Consider the following 21,887-nt stretch of genomic DNA (forward strand, 5'->3'; position numbering starts at 1 on the left):
ATTAGGTGTACTTAGTGTTTCCATGGGACTGCGTCGAGTCCTTGAAAACTTTTTCACATCTGCACTGGCTACTTGTTATAAAACAAATTAAAAACATATAAAAAAGTTGATAAAAAATCCGAACAGATCTTTCACTAGTTTTATTTTAATCCATTTTTAATATAAAAGCATACTCAGACCAAAAAATAATTAGATTTTGTAAAGAGCAACACACACAAATACCACACACCATCAGGGGAAGCAGACTCAAACACTAGGCTTAAGAAGTCTTTGTGGAGAAGAGATTTCATCAGCGAGAGAACACAAAACCCTCAAACAGCCACACAAAGACAGTATTGCAGTATGACCAGGAGCAGTGAAATGCATATTTTAGGATAGATATTTGCCTTTTTCTTCTTTTCACAGCACTCTTATTTTTTTTATAAGATAGTATGAGCTCTTTTTAACTTTAAAAAGCTACTTTGCACAGAGCCCATATGAGCAAGTTCAGTGTTTAATCTTTGAGTATTTGTCCTTTAAGTAAACATTCATTCTTCATGACCTGCTTTGCAATTTGAATGTAAAACAAAAAATGCAAAGTTCTGCAAAATATGTGTGAATGAATACACTTCATAGTTTTATATTATTACACTTTGCCCCCCCTCTTCTGGAGATAACCTCAAATAAACATCTACAGCATTCAGGAAAGAACCTACAGCAGAGTCAGACTGATGTCTCCAACTAAAGCAAAAAGCTAAGTGTTGAAAGGGCAGCAGAGCATCTCTGTAGACATTTTCCTGTCTCTCAGGGAGTTTCATAAACTATCGTAGCGTCAGATCATTAAATGTTCTGCTGCAAACATTTTACAACACGTTTAACAGCAGGTAGAACTACAAATGTGCTAAAAATTAAAGTTGTCACATCCTTGCTAAATGTAAAAACTTATTGGTATTTTAAAATTAATCAGAATCTCATGTAACGTTTACAGTAATGCAGTTTAATGCATTTCCAGTACATCTGGCTATGCTAGAAGAGATGTATGTTTCTAAAGTCCATGAGCATACTTTTCTAAATCAAATACAGCATGTGTATATCTGAACTTGCACCGTGACATTTCCTGTCATGTAGGTCAAACGTTTGTCCTTCACATACAGAAGAATGTTAGAGTGCCACCTTATGGACACTGTCTGTATTACTGCTGAATGCCACTTGGAGAGTAGGTGGGGAAGAAAATAATAATACAAGAAAACCAGAAGACATAATCACAAGGCTTATGTCAGCTTTTGTTTTGTTTTTTAAAGCCAGCATCCTGCTGGTTTCCATTCAGGATAGAGAACAGGCACATGCTCAGCTGTTGTTGGTTCAGGAGCAATCTGGAAATCACTGTAGTGACCTCATCTCCTGGTGTGAAGAACTCATCTTTCATCGTTTTGTATACATCATTCTTCCAGTACAGTAAGAAGGCAAACTTCCAACAAGTAAAAATGTTTTTTAAAAAAAATGCATCATCGCTCTATTGCTTTAATCACTCACATCTTTCCATGAGAGGGAAAACATTAAGTTTACAGCAAAAACAAGCCTTTATCAGTCTTTTTTGGTACATCACTGAGGCAGCCCTTCCTTTCCCCCCCACGCCCCCCTCTCCTAATTTTGGTGACGCCGTGTACCTGTCGAGACACAGCACAAGAAAGTTAACTAAAACTGCTTACTGCTCGCTCCTGTCTGGGATTCGGCTCCGTTACACATGAAGAAAATAACAAATCACATAACGAGAAGAAAAATAAAAATAAACAACCAGCAACGATAAGTCTGTCATCACTGCCGATGTCGAGAAGCGATGCGGTTAATTTCAGTACCAATTTCAGTATATCAGCGGATTTTTGGGGCCCAGAAAAGAACCCAGTTTACCGTGTGCAGAATTATTAAAGATTTGGAAAGCCAATGTTTTCTCAGCCTCTATTCAAACTATGCGAGGAAAGCCCCGGCCAACAGATTTGATGTCAGACTACACAAAGACGCACACTGTCAAACACACAAACACACATGCACATATTCTTTCACTGTGCAAAAATAGATATTTGAACACAGCTAACTATATATATAGAGATAAATCTACTGCTTAAGGTGGACGTTTTCTTTTTGTTCAAATCTGTTTCCCATACACATCAATCAAGTACTTGTCTAATAGAGATTTATACATCGTTTTTCCATTTCTATACATTTTCTATAAAACAGACATGGCTTTAAATTAACTGATGATGAACAGGCAATAAAATTCCTTCTTACCCCCCCCTGTGCACTTTTACAAAAATAATCCATAAAAAGAAATTAAAAAAATAAAAATAAAATCAACCTAAATGATTAGTTGTGAGCTCGCTAATTTGTGACTGCGCTGGAGAAACGGGAACCAGAGGATACAGCATGCACCCTCCCGGGATGTCTCAAGTACAAATGACAGATCAAATTAGTTCATTATTGAGGACACGTGTGAATGATGGGTGCTCGCTGCAAGGCGGCTCAATGAGCCACTAACAAGGGAAGTTTACATTCAGAAGCCCCACTTGAAAAATGGCAAATTTAGTAACTGGTCTTTTCTGGTCTTAGTGCACAATAGAAAGTACCCCTGAGTTCAAGGACAGGGTAGGATCCACCACGAGCCGGTGGCTACTTGCCCGAGGATCTTCGAGGCTCTTTAGGCAATGACGGGGGCAGAATATGGTCCTGGGCCAACAGTGCTGTGGAAAGTTTGAGCTGAGAAGAAGAATGGCTTGTGTGTGGGGGGGATTATGGTAGAGTGGATAAGGCTCTGGTATAAAATGTCATGGTCATTCTTGGTCTCCCGCCCCCGGCTGAAACCCTCGTTTCATATTCATCGTAATTCTAACACAGCCAACACGCTCTAGGGCTTCATCACCAGGTTCTCGGGATTTTCAGATTGCACGGTACTGTGGTTTTACATGGTTTGTACTTTCTCCTCCCCTCTATCCCTACTTTGTAGGAAATTCCTGCTCAGTATTCCTTTCTCCTACAGTTCATCAGTCTGTGTCTGGACTACCCTGACCCCTCCCCTCCCTCTTTTTTATTTATTTATATTTTTCTCATTTATTTATGTTGATTTAGACTGCTCTGCTTTCGGGTCCACAGGCTTTGTGACTCATCCATCACAGCCCGTCTTTCTCTCCCATAGCAGAAAATAGCTGTGTTGGCCACTACTCAATATTAATCGATGGGAATTTTGTCTTCCAATTCCAGTGAGCGGTCCTCAGCAGGCTCCTCGCTCTTTCCCAGCTCCTGCAGCTGCTGCCGCCTCTGCACCTCTGCCTTCAGGTTCTCCAGATCCTTTGGGCTGAAAAAAAGAGAAGAAAAATCAACACACAACTCCCTAAGATAGAAGAAATCCTGAGCCTATAATTATCCCCATTCATGTCACAGACATGCTCCCAGAGCTACACACTAACCACACCTTCATCTCAAGGATTCAAGGAGCTTTATTGTCATTTGCATCACATGTTTACATGAGGTGGAACGAAATTAAATTATAAGTCATTATTTACTAGAAAGGATGTGGTCCAATATCAGAACAGGCACACAGATTTCTGTCTGCAGGATTTATGGTTGTATAGGCACACATACATCCACACAGCCTGTGTAGTTTAACACTTTATTATCCTAAGTCAAAGCATTTGTGGAAAAATTGGAGAACTATGGCTCAAGACTACTTTAAAAATAATACTAGAAAGTGTGACACCCTGGAAGCAAAATACAAAGCAATCAGGGGTAGCTCAAGACTTTTGCACAGTACTCTAATGGCCATTTTCTGGGAAGGATTAATTCAAATATAGGGAGTGAGTATAGTGACCCAAAAGAGTGAAATTTCTATAAAATCCTAACTAAAGCAAAGATTGGAAATGCAATCTTAACACTCTCGGAGAACCAGGGTTACGCTAATAACCAAATAATTTCCCCATTTATTCAGTTCCACAGTTTAATGTGTGAGGAAGCCACTGACTTCCTGCATGTTGTGAGATTACCAACCCATATACAAGCAACAAAGAGCAGTAATGCTCCTTTATGTGTCTACCTGAGAGGTATAAAGATGATGCCATTGATGATGTTGAGCTGGTCCAGGATGGTGGCCATGCTGGGTGCAGTGAACTAGAAAATCAGAGGGGGGGGAAAGGGGGGAACGAAAAAAAGCCATCAGCACTGAACATTTGAACATAATCAGCTGGAAGCACAAAAAAACAAAATGACTTGGAACATTTACCTTAAGGGGCATAATGCTGGCGTTAGAGCCATTTTTGTAGATCTCATTCATGGTTCTCTGCAGAGCTACAGCCTGCTGCGTGAGATACTTCAGATACTCAGAACTCTCCTTGGTCTTCTCATGGGCCTCGCCCATCTGACAGGAGGAAAAAAACATTAGAAAAAAACTGCTTCATCACAACTGGTAAAGTTAAAGTGTATGAACTGCTGTGGAGCATACCTGGTTCTTATAAATGGTGTAACCCTCCTTCTCGTGCTGCAGTGCAGAGCGGAACTCAGCCTTGCTCTCATAAACTCTTGCAACCAAATGATGACTGGAAAAACAATAAGGCAGTTATAATACAAACCATCATGCCATTACTACTTTTATTCTAATGCATATGAATGAATAAATCAATCTACCCACCTGAGGGCTACTTTGAGGGACCGAGGTCCATGGTACTTTGTGTTGATGGTCAAAGCGTTCTCCAGGAATCTCAGAGATAAATCGTACTCCATGACTCCATGCAGCACCAGCCCGATGTTACTCTGAGGAAGTCAGGAACAAAGTTCAATAATTTTGCTTTTTCCCCACCTTATGAGAAATAACGTTAAAGCCAGCAGGCGAAGTCTGCACTCACGTCCAGCAGAGCCATCTCAGGGTGGTCCTCCCCACAAATCAACAACATGAGGTAACGAGCGCGGTACAGAAGCTTCAGGGCAGTCGAAAGCTGGTTGTTGGCAAAGCAGTACAGGGCCAAGTGCATCTGACAAATGAAAGGAACAAACAAGTTTAGAAGGATATTAAACATGGTCAACATGACAAACATGAGTTCCTCCTCCATCTGGTAGCTTACATATTCTTGAATTGTGTTGGGATGCTCGATGCCAAGGACTCTTTCACTCATCAGAACAGCCTTTTGCTGATTGCTGAGAGCCTGCAGGTAAATAAATATAAAAAACAAACAAACAAAAAAAAAACCCAAAAAGAGCCATTCAGCACCACAAAAAAAATCAGCATATATATATATATATATATATATATATATATATATATATATATATAAAAAAAAAGGAAGCATTGCACATCTGTGCCTACCTCAGGGTGATCTCCCAGGATGTAATTAAGGCGCGCCAGCAGGCGCAGGCAGGAGCAGATCTCTACGTGCATGGCTCCGTACACGTTGTTGAAGAGATTAAGAGCCTCGTTGATCAGCTCACATCCTTCCTTCAAGAAACCTGAGGGCAGTATAATGATTAATTTAGATATATTAGTACAAAAGGAAGAAGGGTTAATGCTCTGAAAAAACTTTTTTTTTTACACAGCATGCAAACGTCACCTTGCTGCACTTTGGCCTGCCCACTCTGGAAGAAGTGGAAGGCATCTGTGGCTTTGGGGTTTACATGTTTCACCACAGGGAAAATGTTCAGGATGTCCTCTTCTGTGAAGGCAGGCTTATGGCGGCTGTCGAAGTTATACTCCTTTATCAGGATCTAAAAGTCAAATAAAACACAAGTCTAAGAAAGGATGTGATGACCATTCGGTAAAGTGAGGGTGCAGTCACTACATTGTAAATGAGTTACCTGTATGCCAGTTTTGACTGAAATTTCTCTGAGCAGAGTGATTTTCTGGAGGCCGAATTTCTCCACAACTTGGTCGACACTTTCACTGTGCAATGAGTAAATAGGTTTTATTTAGAAATACATACAAAGTCTCTACATTTGTTTGAGTTTAACAGGTGGGGTCCTTACCACTGTAGGGTAAAGTGATAATAGCTCTGGGCCTCAGAGGCAATGTTCTTCCACAGTTCACTCGGTGTCAGGCTGGCCCACGCCGTGTTGTCGCCACCGCCGGGGACCCTGTTGCGACGTTTGCGGTTTTTGCGGCGTGACACCAGTTCATCGGGAGGCAGGTGGGCAACGGCGTCTGGGAAGGAGCTCAGGAAGCAGTTTAGGAAATGGCTCACAGCAGCAGAGAGTGCAGACAGCTCTACACCCTGCAGGAAAAAAAGCACAGATGAAAATAAACAACAGCTCGTTGATGTCTTTAAAAGAGAGCAGAAAATGTTGCACCATTAAATTTAACTAACCTGGAGGTACGTCTTGAATATATGTTTTGCACATCTGGTGATCAGCTCAGTTATTCCTATTCTCTAAAAAAAAACAAGAAGAATTTTATTTATTTTTTTAAATTTAAACTGTGTGCTGATTCTATTGGTCAGATTTGAGGAATCAGACTCACATAGATGTGCTCCAGCTGGGCTTTGGCAGGAGTCTTCTCCATAAACTCCAGGACTGTGCCCAAATAGCGAACATTGATGCCTCTCTGGTGCAAAGCCTCCGTTAGTGAGGCTCCATCCATGGGCAGAGCGCTGTGGTCCAAACAGTCCTTCACCTGGTTATGAAAACACACAAACATGGCTTTAAACTCAGACACAGACAACCCTACGTGATAATTTGATGTGCAAGCATTTACCGAACAGACTTATCATTGTAACAATGAAATTAGGCGCACAAGTCCAATATAAAAACAGTTAAGTGCAGAAAACTACTAATAAAATACCATAAATATGCTTTAAATTTCCACAAAAACAGAAGTAGCATATCTGAACGCATGCTCTGAATTATCATCAGACAAAGGGTAACAGTTCATACAATGACCAGGACTGAGAGCAGTCCTGATGATGTTTTGCAGTCTTTTGGGGTAGTGCGAGGTGGTGACATCTTCTATGGCAGCTAAATATAGGAGGTCCTACTAATCTGATCCCTGCAGTCGTGAAATTTAATTTTTTCCCCCCAAGTAGTTTACAATTAAAACTTAAATTTGACTCTCTCTATAAGAGTCTCCCAGCTGCAAAGGTTTTATACACCGGAAAAGCAAAAACAGAGTTGGTGAATAGTTTAAGCAGAACACATTATGCTTTAATCATTTCATGTTAGACACTACCTGGGCCTTCATTTCCTTAGCCACACACAAGCCTTCATCGGGGAGTTTAACATGATCGTGATGTCCTTATAATAAAAGGCAAAAACTATTTGAATCCACACTCTTCACACACCAAGACAACTCAGCTGGATGTTTGGGAGCAGAAGCGTCACTGACCAGTGTTGGGACCTGACAGGAAACCAGGAAGGCAGCTGCGTCTTTGAGTAGCTGCTTCTGCTTCTGGATGTCGTCTGCGCTCTCTTCAGGGAACCGTACTCCTGGTTCAACACCACAAACACAATCATTGCTTTTTGTTGTATTCACTTTTGAAGTAATCGGGAATCAAATGTGGTAGTGTCGCCACAACTCTAGTTTTCCACTTCCAAAACTTAAAAGCTTCACACAATGTTCATGGAAAAGATCATTTCTGACTTCCCAGCTATTTGTTTCTAATAACCCATATAATAGGAATCATCATGTTACCTGGGGAGAAGATATCAGGGTTGAAGCGGATATCGAAAGCTGTGTCGCTGATGGAGCCCACTGCCTTACAGGCATTCAGGACCACTTCACGGCTTTTGGGGTCTGTTTGTGTTTGGGACCAAAGACACAAAAAAAAAAAAAAAAAAAAAATACAGAAATGTTAAAGGTGATTACGTCAGACAGGTCATGTCAAAATGTGTAAAGATCAGTTCTGATCTGAACTGTTCTTTCACCTCAAACTATCTGTTCACACATCAATACACAACAGCAGTCCAGTTTATTTCACCCTGGTCTCAGCAGAGCACCCACCACCATTCGATCAGGACCACAAACCCTCGCTCTATGATTGGCTCACACAGATTACACAAATCACGCACCACAAGGTTATTTCTGCATTTCAAAACACCTTTGGATTAATCAACACAGCACCCGATTATGGAGTTATTGGGTCAAATCCTGCTGCAAAGGGATCACAGGCTGGGAATAGGTTGTTTCGGGGGGGGGGGGGGCGCACTATTCCCTGCTGCAGGCTGAGGACTGAACGGGGACAGCTACTCAGGTGGAAAGAAAACACTATGATCCAGTAATTTTAGAGTTCTATTGATCCATTTCTTTTTTCTAAGCCGTTATCCACCAGAGTAGCTCTCTCTGTATTGTCCTGGCCCCAATTTTTGGGGGGGGTGGGCGCGGCGGTGTTTCTAAACGTACCAATACTAGATCCATCTTCGGCAACTAAGGTCTCCGCTAGCTCTTTGGCCTGAGCTAATCCTGGAATACTTTCCTCAAGCTCCTTACCCTCCAATGGGCCCTTGCATTCCCCGTTCTGGGTGGCTGTGGGGTCTACAGGCCCGTTTGTTGTGGGCTTCGAGGAGTTCTCTTCGCTGTCAGTTCCTGTTTGTGAGGCAGCAGTGGAAGCATTGTCTGTCTGGCTAGTGCTATCTGTGGAGATGTCTGTTGCTTTAGAGGAAACTGTGGCATTGGTCTGTGCTGTGTCTGTCTGGGTCGTGTCGGCTTTGCTCTCTGCGAGTGTTTCTGAGGTTTCTGTGATGGCGGGTGTGTCAGTCTTGATAGAGTCCCTGTTGGCTTTATGCTGCATCAGCTGTAACGCTGCCATCTTCATGAACAGGAGATATCTGAAGAGGAAGACAAGAAAAAGTAGCAACGTCACTTCTATATAATCAGCACAGGTTTCTAGAAAACAGCTCATTATTGCTGCACAACAACAACACAAACCTGTGCTCAACAAAGGCTTCGATGAGCTCTTGGCGTAGACAGGCCAGGCGATGGCGGTGCTGGCGGGGGAAGCCTAGACGCTGGCACTCTGGAGACAGCTCCACTCCATCCACAGGCAGGAAGTTGAGGTCAGGGGGGAAGGTGCGAAGGAGGTCGAGAATATAGTGTCTGCCATCATTCCCGATGATGCCTTTGCATTCGACAGAGGAGCACAGCTCCACCGTGTCATTCTTCTCATTCAGCACGCTGTGCCGCTGGATCTAAAATTTAACGTACAAAACATACACAGTATCTGTATGTAGACACGAGTCAGCTTTATTATTGTCACACAGTCACGCTTCTTACCTTTAGTGGCCTACTGGTCTTTTCCAGCAGTTCCAGGTATTTGCCGTGAGACACAACAGTCTTCCCAAAGTCAATGGAGCCGTAGATGACGCTCTGCTCCTGCTCACGCTCCAGGATACCTGGGATGATGGACTGGGCGGTGACACGGTAGCCTCTGTAGTCCACCACTACAGTTCCCAGAGTGTAAAGACCTTCCACATCCACCCCGCTGTAAGCTCGTACTCCGTTCAAGTCATTGGTGGGTGCTGCGTGGGCGGCCGCATCGCCCCCCAGCTCACGATAGTGGTCCCGCACATCGAAGCCCAGACTGAAAAAGATGTTGTTCCAGATGAACATCTGCATCCGAGTTTCTTCACCAGGGTTGATGGCCATTACGTTGCCATCAATTACAGCCATGGCACCTCGAGTGGCAGCTGCCGCAAAGTCACTGTGGACCTGCAGAAAGTAAAAGGTTTCACATTAAATTAGCATCAGCATAAGCAACAAGGTGGCTAATTAAAGAGCTGCAGAAAGTAAGACTTTAAACCTTGAATATAGCCCTCTCCCTTAGCAGCCGCTCAGGCAGGTTCTTCCGGGGCAGCTCTCTGGTAGTCTGCAGCTCTTCGTTCCAATCTCTGGTCTAGATGCACAACAAGAAAATTAATATTGGAAAAAACTTGAAATCATTCCTCTTGATGATCTGCTGCTGGATTCAGCGCCTTGACCTGTCCAGGGATGTGCTCCTCATAACCCAGGCGGGAGGTGTATGCGTCCTCAGCTCGAACACAGTCCATTGCATGGTCTACTTGCGGAGCAGTCCAGCTGTATACTTGGAAAGGCGTGGCTATCCTCTCAAACGGGTGTCTCTGGACTCTGCAGCAGTAAAAGAGAAACCATAATTTCCATGGTTCATAATTTAGCTGCAAATATCATTTTTCGCTTGCTGTGAGAGGGTCCTAAAACTAATAACTGATGAAAATCATAGTCTTGATATACAACTTTTATTTGCAAAGACTCATTTGTTATAAGATATTCAACTGCTGTCCCCGAATGTGAAAGAACAAAAGTGCAAAGTAAGTAGAGGTCAAAAAAATGACTTTTGTTCCTTTGGAGGGGACAAAAAAAAAAAAAGAAAAAAAGAAAACAGCTCACAATCAGCATCAAGGCAAGTGAGAACAACAAATTACCGTAATTGTCGGGCTATAAGCCGCTACTTTTGCACAAGCTTTGAACCCTGCGGCTTTTCTATGGATTGTCCATGATTTTTGTGATCTCGTAAGAGGATTTGTTTTGTTTGTTCCGCTGTTGTACGGCACTACGTTGCCTGGCGGAAGCGTATGTGATCAGACACATAGTATCGGGGTTCAAGAGTGGTATGTTGGTCACATGTCCGTCCGCCAGGCAACGTAGTGCCGTACAATGTTATGCCCAACTCCACCAGTGGAATCTGACAGTGTGGAAAAGTGTGAAAACATCCATGATCACCAACGGATATCGAAGGGCTGGACTGCTGCATGATGGAGAGGAGGACACCGTCACGGCCCTTCTGAGGGTGTTCGACTCTGACACTGACAACGAGGATTTCTTTGGTTTTGAAAGTGACAACGAAGGAAAGAAGCGGAGAGTGAATGATGAAGCCATCCTGAGCCTGTTTGTATCCGACACTGGAGAAGAGGACTTTGGTGGTTTTAGTGCGCAGGAAGATGGTGGTGAATGACTGACTTTTCTTCTTGTTAAAGCCGTGTCACTGCACCTGAGCCTAGAAGATAGTCCGAATCTATTTTTCTGGTGTGCTGTAGGTTACTGTTATGTACTACATTTGTTACTCATTTATGAAGCACAGTACATGTTTCGTACTTGTAATTACCGCTACTTGTACATATACCTAAAAAGTTATGCAAATATGTACCCATAACTTGTTTTTCAAAATATTAATAAAAGGGGTGTGTCTCCAAACAGCCATCTCTTTCCTGACAATTCCCTTTGTGCATATTCTCTTACATATGATAAGTCAACATTGAAACACCTGCAGCTTTTAGTCAGGTGCGGCTAATGTATGTAGAAAACAGGATTTTTCCCTGATCTTAGCTTGTGCGGCTAATATCCGGGTGCGCTTTGTAGTCCGGAAAATACGGTAAGTAAAAGAATGAAATGTTTTCACCTTTTCTTTTGCAGGGCGGTGAAGTTCTTCTTGAAGGCAGGGCTGATCTGGCTCAGCAGCTCAACTAGAGAGTGGCTCAAGAAGCTGGGATTAGCTGGTTTGGGGTTGAAGGTGTAGGTAGTAGACCTGAAAAGCACACAAGCACATTATCATCATGGTTCACACTAATATAGCCGAGTTCATCATCTGCAGCCTGCTAAATGGAGAAAAAGCATCTATATAAAAATACGAAAAAGAAACAAACTTGCTGTTAAATATCCCCGCCACACTACAAAGCACTAATACATGAAAGCAAGCTTATGACTGAGAAAACAGCTGGAAGGGGAAAAAAAAAGAAAACATAAAAAAAGAAAAAAAATAATCTTCATCCTAACAATGCAACATGTTTCCAGGCTGTCCACCTAAACAAACTGCATCAACATTTCCTGTTCTATTTTAAGGAAAAACACTACAGGAGAAAATGTGCCAACTATAATGAGCTGACTCACAGCATCGCTTCTTACATCACCTAATTGCAGACTAACTGCTGCCAAATGTCTTCACCTAATGGCATCTTGAATTATAAATACACGCTGCAGAAACGGTGCTGCCAAATGCTTAAACTGCACTTTAACGGCAGAGAGTCAGCTGCAGTAAGAACACAGAGCTTGTAAGGAGACACCAGGCCCAAACATCAACTGACTGGTTGAGGTAGAAGCCGCGTGTTGAGGCAGTGACGCTGACATGGCGCTCCTCCACAGTCACAATGTACAGGTACATGAGGTCGCCGTGCATCTTCCTGTTTCCAGGTGGAGGGTTCCACCCGCTCATGGTCAAGACCTTCAGGCACTGCATGGGCTGTGGAGCACGTAAAATAAGAGGATGAATCTCAAGTTTAAAAGCCAAACTTACTTCCCCCGTTTAAGTCCCTAAATGCCTTCCTCACCTTCCAGTCCTTATTCTGTGGCTGGAGGGGCACAAGGGGGCGCTCTTTACTACCGGGCAGGATGTGCTCTGGAGGGGTGCAGTCTATCTGCTCCATCTCGCTGCCCTTTTTCTTCCGCTTTCCAGTTTCTATAAGCAAAGGAAGAAGCAAGAAAGGAAAATTGGTGGATTTCTATTGAATAAAACAGCATGCATGCACACACACAGGACTAATGTGAACACATAAACCTTATTCAGTCACTCTTAAAACCATCTGTTGATCGCTTAACACAAGGGTGTAAAACATAAGGCTCAGGGTTCAGAATCGGCTCGGCAAAGACTCAATCCCAATGGACGGCTACGGGAACTTTTTCTGTCACGCTGACAGGTTTCTTTCATTTACTGCAGCAGCATTTCTTCATTATGCAGAAAACCCTAACCCTTTCCTCACATCTTTGAGATTAAATGTGTAGTAAAACTTCTTTAGACTGAGAGAAAGGGAACTTTCACTCGTCCAACCCACTTAAGATCAAGTTTGACATGTCTGAACAAACACATTGACTGAGAAGGGAGTCTTAGATTTTCTGCTTTTCATTTCTAAGCTGCATGCTGTTCGATTACTGCAAAGGCTGCAGCAGTGCATGGTGAAAATTCCAGAGCTGGGAAACATTTTACTCCCTTCTTAAAAATCCCCTGAAACAATTTAATCCTCAGCTCTTACGTATGAATAATATACAAGCAGTTTAAAAGGCGATTTCACTGAGAAGCAGGGGGGAAACCTCCTAATGCCAACAACAGTCATTCATTTATCTCCCGACTGCAAAGTAGGTTTTAAAATCCATCACTGAGAGAAGAAAACCGCGTGTCTGTCTCTCAGTGCAAATACTTCGCAAGAGAGTGTCTCTTTCATTAAGGCTCCCAGAAAAATAAACCCAACTTGTCTGAATGACAGAAAACCAGCAAGGTGATAGGATTGAAAAGAGTTTTAGGTCATATTCATGGTAAACGTGTTTGCCTTGTGTGATTTTAACCCGTGCACCAACTTGCTGGTCTGCCCTCAACTTCATTTTGTCTCCATATTTTATTCCATCTCAGAAACGGGCATTTCAGCTCGCGTGCTCTTTGTTACGCTCACACGCTTCAAAACAGTGTAATACAAGGTTTATCAATAATTTAACAGAGTTTGTCTCAAATGTGCTCAAAGTCCAACTAAACTACACAAGGTCCAGCTCTGTAAGCAGGAATCACAGTCTTTAAAGAAACTGTTGATCCTTAGTGTCATACCTCCAAGATCTCCATCAGTGAAGATGCTCAGGAAAGAGAGAGAGTTGCAGTCTACTCCGTTGTAAGCGTCAGAAGGGTCCAGACTCTTCAGCAGGTCTCTGATGTGACGCACATGGATTCGAGCTTCACGCACCGTGTAGGGCTCTGAGGGAAACAAAACAAACAGTGTGGTTTAAAACCCAACTAAGCAACATGTATACTGAACTATTATGAGTGCTGGAGGCTACTCAAAATTTTGCATTACTCACAACTTTTTGGTTTTTAAGCAACAAATCAATTTGTCCCCCAAATTAAGTGGTTAACACAAGAGCATTTTCGCTCATATCAGCACAAGTGTCTTTTCCAATAACTTAAGGAATACCAGCCCAGAACACACCCCACAGAAGAATTTCACTTGTGTCTGCAAAGATCACACAAGTAGCCTCCTGCCAGCCAGTTCTGTACATTATCATCAAGTCGACTATTTTTGCACTGCTTCAGCATAGGTAACAGACACACTCTGAAACATATTCCTCAGATACAGCGTCACTGACGGGGAATACTTCAGTTTGGCTTTTGAGGCTGAGTTTAAACACTAATAGGAGCATGTTCATCTCTACTTTTGTTAACTGCAAAACTCAAACATTGGCCTGAGCGTCACTCTGGGTCATTTAACGCTAGCTTTATGTTAACGTCTTGTATTTAGCCGGACCCCTGACAAGTGTGACAATATGTATGTATGGATGGATATGATGATTAGAATTGAATGCGATTACCGATTTTAGAAACACCTTTTCCATTACATAAGTCGAACCCTTAGCAGACCCACGTGTATAATGCCGCAACATGACAACCAACATATTTGTATATAAAACGGTTTCAGGATCAGGCTGCACCTGCCAATACTGTGAGTTCCACCTGGTTCTCCTGGAGGTTTCTTCCTGTTAGTTTTTCCTTCCCACCAAAGTGCCTGGTCATCATGATTCTCTCTTAAACAGATAGCCATGAATGTAGTGCCCTTCTAAGTAAATGGACAACAGCTCTCAGGAAGTCCGTCCAAACTTTGCACGACAAGCCCTGGTGCTTCAGAATCTTACCTTCCACCACTTTGAGCACCGATCCCTCCTGCAGACCCTCGATAGACTTGAGCTCGGCAAAGTTGTCCAGCACATTTCCATCCAGCTGCAGAGAGAAGCAGGTGCGGTGGCAGGTGTCCTCACGGTCCATCAAAACCTGGTGGATTTCCTGCACCATCTCCTGGGGGGAGACCTGATGTTGGGGAAGAAATTAAAGAAATGAAGTGACACAGAAATGAGGAGGAGCAGCAACATTTAGTTCATGTTACAAACTACATCATCACAGACATGACTTGAAAGTCCTGTAGTTTTCTTAAAGAACTGCAGCTTATCCTCACCTGCAGGTCAAATGGCTCTGTCCCCGGAGCCTGGATCTTTACAGTGAAGCCTGTGTCCTGGATCACTATCACTTCCTGTTCGTTAGACTCCTCCCCTCCGTCTGCCTCGCCATTCCCATCCTGCTTTGAGTCCGTCTCCTCCGTATGCTCATGAGCCCTGTCACCATTTACCATGGCTGTATCTGCACTGTGCCCTTTAATGAAAAAAAGTGCATAGATCAAGCTTTATGTTAAGTCACAAGACATATCTACTAATAAAATATTCAACTACTTAAGGCTTTATTTAAAATAACACAACCAACTCCCTTTGTCAGAAACGACAATTTATTAACTTGTTGTTCTCCTCTCACCCTCAACCTGCGTCTGCCCCTCCCTGAGGCTGATTCTGCTGGAGGTTTCTTCCTGTTCAAATGGAGTTTTTCTTTCCCACTGTCACCAAGTGCTTGCTCACAGGGCTTTGCCTGATTGTTGGTGTTGTGTCTGTATTATGCCCCTTAAAATATAAATGTCCTCAAAGCAACTACTGTTGTTATAGAAAAAAAAAATTGAATTGAACTCAATTGTTAGTTGGATAAACCATTTACAAAAAAAAGAACAAAAAAAAAAGTTGATCATCGCTTTCTGAATTTTCCACTTTAATACAAGTGTGATCTTAATTAGAAAATATTGTAAAATAAATGTTGTAACCCAAAAAGTGACATTTGGCGTACTGGTGACAAAATGCAGCCGTAAGCACACTGAGTATTAGCACATTCTTCCTTTGAATTTCTTATGAGTAATTGAAAACTGTGTTTTTCCTGTTTGGGAACTTATAAAAACCAGTTCCAATCTTTTCAATAGTCATGAGGAGGCTGGACAGAAGCACTGTCTCGGTTTCAGAACTGTTAGAGTCTTGTTTCCACTAATGAAAGGGGGAAAAATATTTTCCATCATAAGTCAACATTTCAAGTGAAGAAGTTTGACTTAATAACTCAACCTTCTGAAAAAAAAAAAAAAAAAAAAAAAAAATCACTAAAACATAATCTAGCCTTTCTGGTTATTGTTTTGTTCCAGTAACAATCTCAATCAAGCTAACATGCTAAAATGCCACCACAGACTACACTACAGGCTAATTCTGCTAACACTGAAAGGACAAAGGGACAATTGTTATGCACTCTCCAAGTGAGCTCACCTTGCCAAACAGCATGACACAGGAATTTATATGTAGTTACAGACATATGGTACTACAGCTGTCTGGTGATGCTAAACTGTGTAAACTGGATAAGTATATTCAAATGAAACAAAGACGTGTATTTGCCCTTTCTTCCACATCAATAATAATAATAATAATAATAATAATAAAGCTACTGCTGGGTCCTACCTTGTCACAAGGGTTCAACACTGTGGCCCTTCGCATCCGAATTCCAGCTGGAATTAAAACAGTGACCCTTCACTTGTCAAGTGAATGCGTTAACCACCACACTATGTAGTTATTGTGTCAACTGCACCACATACAGGAGCGTTCCTGTCAAAGCCTCGAGGCCATTTGCTGGGTAACACTGTGTTTATGCTATAATTTATTTGTTTACAGCATAATTTAGACAATGCACCTCTTTGGCTGCCATCAGTGACTCAGCCATCATGTCAACACTAACTCACTTTTCTTCCACATAAGCAGCCAGGTCACAAATAAGGAAGGCAATCCTCCAGGCCCAGATGATCTTACCGATATCCTTATAAAATATTTATTTACGGTTGAGCAAAGCCAACAAAGCTCAGCTATACCATGACAATGCTGTGGTTTTGCTTCCCTGAAGTCGACAAAGACTAGAGGATTAGCGTGAGGGATCTTTCTCAACACTCAGATCTCTCTTTTTATTCAAACATCAACAGTACTGAAAAGACCATGCTGACAATCATAACTGACTTGAGTCACTAATGATTTATCTGAAATTTGACAATAAGTAACCAGCTTCGTCTAGAAAAGAAAACGCTTGGTTTCCAGCAGTGACCTGCTGAAACCTACACCGTTGCAACACTGCAGGGAACTCAGCCAGGAGGCCTTGAGGGAGGATTTCACCATTCACGAGAGGGAATTATGGGTCACTTACATGGATATCTGCTTATACCAGCACTGTGACAAATAATCCAGCAGTTGCTTTACCTTTTTATAGAAATCAGAGCCACCAAAATTATTCTCTGTAAATTCTCTGTAAAATAGGCCAGCTGAGAAAAGTCTGACAGCTCCTCTCATTATACAGACGACGGATGGATATTATTTTCTTGAGTAACAGTTAAGGTGAGAGGAAAATGACATGAATAAAAATGAGCTAAATTAATTCAAAGGAACAGGGGCCCACTGCAAGGACATCAGGCAAATGTTTTCTCTCACTGACCTACAACTGCTGCCAGCCAGCGCGTCCTTGCTGCCTGTCAAGGGTAACGCGATGTCAGGGTTACTCGGAGAGAAGGGGCCAGAGGGAGGGGAGGGGCTGGACCTGGACCGCGACCCCGGGTGGGGAATGAACGCAGTGAGACGGTGGGGGAGAGGTGGAAGAAGCGCATGGGAGAGGAACAACAGGCCACGCTCTGAATAACAAACATAACTGCTTCAGGGCGAGTGAGCATGCGGGCCAACAATGTCGGAAAGAATGAAAATGAATGAAAATGAATGAAAGAATGCAGAAACATTTCATCTCCGAGTTGAGCTCTATTTTGGCTCACACAAGTGACATGATGATGACTAACTTCTGAAATATTACAGACCAGATAGGAAGGAAATAACACGAAGTATTAGGCCAATACTGCACTTCTTAAGTCCAGCTTCTTAAAATTTGATTTGCGGCCTCATTTTAAATTTAATTTAATTAAATATCTTCAGGTAATGAATGGTTAGTGATACAAAACAAGTCACTTGAAGAGGTTATCTCTGGATCCTGAAGCTGAGAGACTGTGATAAGAGGCACTTTACAGATTTTCTAATGTTTCATTAACCAAAAGAAGATCTACAGACATTAACGGCTGTCTCTGATCATTTCGTTTTGATTAATTCATAAGAAACAAAGAGGGGAGTTGGCGTGCAATTGGCTAGATTAAGTCTGTAGATATCAGATTCATCATCACAGAAACCCAACAGTACAAAGCACTATAAGTGATAAGACTAATGATGAGGTTTTCCAGTGGACAAAGCATTGCAAAACAGACCTATTCTCTACAGTAGAGGGATTAAAGTTCATCAGAAAGTAGGTAATGAGGCAAAAGGAGGCGGGAGAAGCAATGTTAAAACAGTGAAGAGGAAATGTTGCATGCTGCTTTACTTCAGTGTAGAAAATAGAGATGCACTACCTGGTTATAAGTGCATAGATTCCCAAATGCAGGAGAAGGACCTAATGAAGTGGGTCAATTTTCCACTCAGGGTGTACATCAGAAAGTCTGCCAGAAATCCTTGAGAATGACTACTTAATTTAATACAAGTATGATAAAATGTCTCATTCACTGGCTGAAATCAGACACTTCTAATTCTTTTAGTATTACTTCATCAGCTAAACTGTAAATTCGTGCTCTATTTGTGGAGAAATATATGACAAAATATGAGTTTTACAGTGTAATGATGTGTTACTTTATAATAAACCTCTAAACATATCTGTTTACCTAAAATAAATGCTGTGATTTCTCTTTTGGCATTAAGTATCATCACATCTAATTAGACAGTGCTAACTTGACCAGTAATTGAAAGGCACGTTTCAGTGGAACAATCAAGCCGCTCTAATCAGAGTCAAATAATTAAAAGCAGTGATTAAAAACCATGTATAGGAGTGGCCATTAAGCACTGTAGCAAATGCTCAGACTGGTACAACGCCCAAGTCCTCGGTAAGGAATGAAGATCAAGGATTTTGATTTGTTTTTTTTGTTTTTTTAAAGAAAAAAAATTATTAGATACATTCAAATACTAACAAACAACTGAAGATCAAACTGAAAATGATTCAAACTTAAAGCTCAGTGCTGAACTGCACTCTCTTGTTTACTCCATTAGCCTACTTCTGCTGATAAACAATAAAGCCAGCCAAGCAGCCATCTAGCCACTCCGCAGCCCTTGACACCATCACCATGGCAACATTAACCAGCCTGTCAACACCGAAAACACCACCTAGCACACAAGGCCCCTCTGTAATCGAGTTTGATGGACCACAAGGTGGCATCCTTCTGGTGGACGGCCACACAAAGACTGAAATCTAAAAGTCTGCCAGCAGATTCTCCGTTGTTGTAATTTGTTCCCCGAGCATTGAATGATGCTAGAGACTTTTTTTTGTGGTGCAGGCTTGAGAGGGGGCAACTTGAGTCACAAACAGGATCCATGAGTCCAACCCATAACACGATCACTGAAATCAAAATCCTTCCGGCAAACAATGACATATTTCTGCCATAGCTCCAATAAATGTCTGTTTTTTTTAAATGAAATTATACATATACATATCCGTAGAGACAAAAAATAAATAAATCCATTCAACTCTGAGCCACAAACTACAAAGACAACGAGACAAACAGCAGAGGTGTGGAAGATGCCAAGAGAGATGAGCAATCGAGGCAGGGTGTCAGTGATTGCTGGGATTAGCAAGGGCACTCTTCCACCCACAGGAGCATTAAGCTCCTTAAAGCCACAGAGTGACCCTCACCTCGACCTGTCTGCTCAGCCACGTGCTGTTAGTATGTCTAGTTACAACTACTCACTGAGACGCATCAACCTCGTCACCATTGCCCAGTGATTACATTTGCTATTGATTCTTGATTAGTCCATGAGTGGTTTGGGATGTAAAATGTAATTTTAAATTAAAAATGCTTCAAGTGCTGACATGTGAAGTCACACTGCTTGGTTAATGCTGGATTTCTGGGGCTGAAGCAGATATAGCTTTCCAAGAACATCTACAAACATATGAACCTGCTACAGTTATACTGGAAAGAAGAAAATCACAAGCTTAAAATACAGCTGGACTAAAAGTCCATGTGCCATCAGCTGTGATGCTACTCTGCAACACGTGCTGCCAACAGTACAGATATGTGCTGACACAACTTCCCCAAGAAGGGAGAAAGCTTGGAGCTGTACTGCTATGTTCATGAAGCCCATGTGACACCCAGGCTCCAATAAACACTAAACGACTGGAAATAGGAAAGCTTTAATTACACGAGAGGATGCCTGGCAGCTCAATCTTTAACATCCATTCCTCTTCCTCCGCACATGTCAAAATCATCTCAGCTTCTTGCCTCTCTAACATCAAGCTGAAAAACCACAACTCATTTCTAATCCCATCCCTCCCAATGACTCAAAACTATGGTTTAATACACTGTTTACGTCTGAAATGCAGTTCCATGTGGGATTTTATAATGAGTGACACACACACAAAACCACAGCTCTTCATCATCGAACCGACAAAGGTTCACTCCGGACAGCTGGAGGAATCAGATACTGTGCAATGAGACATTTCAAGGTCCGGGCAGGCTGCAATGAACTTCAGAGCTGTGGGAGTCAAACTTCACCAGGTGACAGCCCTTGCATTAAATCTAACCCCGCCTGCACCCACAGCACTCCGCCGCTGCTCCCAAACAACCTTCACCTGACAGCTTTTACTCACCAGCTCGCGTATTATTAGAGTAACCTTCCCCCTCACCGTGCGCACACCACCATCATGACTTATCGGCTATAACCAGCTTCCGCTTCCCGGTCGAGGAGGAACGCTCGACCTAATCAGGACGGGGGGGTGAAGATGGGGCCGGTTAGAGGACTAACACCGACCACCTCGCGATTCAGCCACCTCACGCGTATTTTTCTATAGCTCGGTAACGACGAACATGTCTGCTACACAAGCTGTGTGATACACATACCACCCCCAGTAAAAATGAAGGCATGTGCGCGACCCCCCCCCCCCGTGTTCGTGTAAGCAGTGTGAAGCGCCACTGAAGGTGACCTTCAGTTACCGAACATGTGCGTCAGCGCGAGTTTGTGCTACGGCAGCTACTGCTGCTTTATGTGCTCTGAACAAACAGGCGCTACACAGGCGCCCCGTGCTTTACTCGAAAAACCATAGCTCCCCGTGATCACGTTTGGTTTTAAGGCACGAGACAGCTTTGACAGCGACAGGAGCGCCTGTGTGCTAGTTAGCTAACTAGCTAACCGGAGCGCTAACTAGCTTCACGCTGAATGGGACACGCTAAAGATAATGCTAGCATTACCGGCCAATGTGTTTAGGTTAGCCTGAGCAGCTTGCAGTGTCAGGCAGAAGTCCGAGCCAGCTGTGAATATAGCAGCGGTCCCAGTCGAGTGAAAAAAAGCATTAACACCGGACAGTTGGTTAGCAGGTGGGTGCAAGGTGGAACCTTCAAACTTCCAGAGATGGAGGGGTAAAGCAGCAGCACTACGCTCGGTCTGAGGACCTTTAAGTCACACAGCGCAGCATGGAGGTGAAAGTCACCACATTTGGTGCATGCTGCACAGCTTCAGTAAAGCAGACATTCAGTCATGCTGTATGTATGTTGATTCTGCATGCACGATGAGAGCAGTGGTGTCTGCAGCGGACTTACCACAACCACAGGACTCTTTTAGAGGTGCCTTTCCTGCTCCTTTACCATCCTGGGCTCCATCCGCGGGATCTGCCGGATTGCAGTTAGGCACTGACGCCGGGATGTCATCTGTCTTGCTCACCATGGTCGGCAGTCAGTGTGTTTCTGTGACAGAAATCCCCCAGCAGCTTTGCTCGAATATTTGTGTGTCTCTGTAAATGAAACGCAAATAAACAAAGGCAAACTACAGCTTCTTCTCTGGCTGTCACGAGCTAGCTGGCGACATACGAGGGGTACAAGCTTACAAAAACAAGTCTACAGAGGAAGGACAGTGCTGTACATAGTGCCGATCACACGTGGTTTTCTCCTCCCCTCCTCTTGACCTCTTTGCCTTTGCGTTGCACCTCCCCACCTGCTCCGCGTGG

General features: G+C 42.9%; 1 protein-coding gene across 1 annotated transcript; it reads right to left on the bottom strand.

The window, feature by feature from the left end:
• Nucleotides 1-125: 125 nt before the first annotated feature.
• On the bottom strand, nucleotides 126-21,887 carry cluha (clustered mitochondria (cluA/CLU1) homolog a). Its single transcript, XM_082503679.1, has 27 exons — nucleotides 21,484-21,887; nucleotides 14,932-15,125; nucleotides 14,615-14,786; nucleotides 13,539-13,682; nucleotides 12,277-12,404; nucleotides 12,034-12,188; nucleotides 11,352-11,477; nucleotides 9,916-10,063; nucleotides 9,738-9,830; nucleotides 9,212-9,646; nucleotides 8,867-9,126; nucleotides 8,342-8,766; nucleotides 7,634-7,735; nucleotides 7,328-7,428; nucleotides 6,467-6,619; nucleotides 6,315-6,377; nucleotides 5,977-6,221; nucleotides 5,809-5,893; nucleotides 5,565-5,718; nucleotides 5,324-5,463; nucleotides 5,082-5,162; nucleotides 4,866-4,991; nucleotides 4,652-4,773; nucleotides 4,466-4,559; nucleotides 4,247-4,381; nucleotides 4,061-4,134; nucleotides 126-3,325 (listed from the first exon to the last, which is right to left on the bottom strand). Exons 1-27 carry the CDS (start codon nucleotides 21,605-21,607, stop codon nucleotides 3,199-3,201), a joined length of 4,206 nt encoding a protein of 1,401 aa, XP_082359805.1. The 5' UTR covers nucleotides 21,608-21,887; the 3' UTR covers nucleotides 126-3,198.

Source organism: Aulonocara stuartgranti (genome assembly GCF_965226115.1).
Source record: "Aulonocara stuartgranti genome assembly, chromosome: 14".
NCBI lineage: Eukaryota > Metazoa > Chordata > Actinopteri > Cichliformes > Cichlidae > Aulonocara > Aulonocara stuartgranti.

Excerpts from the sequence above, each read along its gene's own strand:
- cluha (XM_082503679.1), bottom strand. The coding sequence starts at position 21,607 with ATGGTGAGCAAGACAGATGACATCCCGGCGTCAGTGCCTAACTGCAAT. Across the intron at positions 11,478-12,033 it reads CGCGGCTTCTACCTCAACCA|GTCTACTACCTACACCTTCA; the intron begins GTCAGTTGATGT and ends TGTGCTTTTCAG. Across the intron at positions 4,382-4,465 it reads ACACCATTTATAAGAACCAG|ATGGGCGAGGCCCATGAGAA; the intron begins GTATGCTCCACA and ends TCCTCCTGTCAG.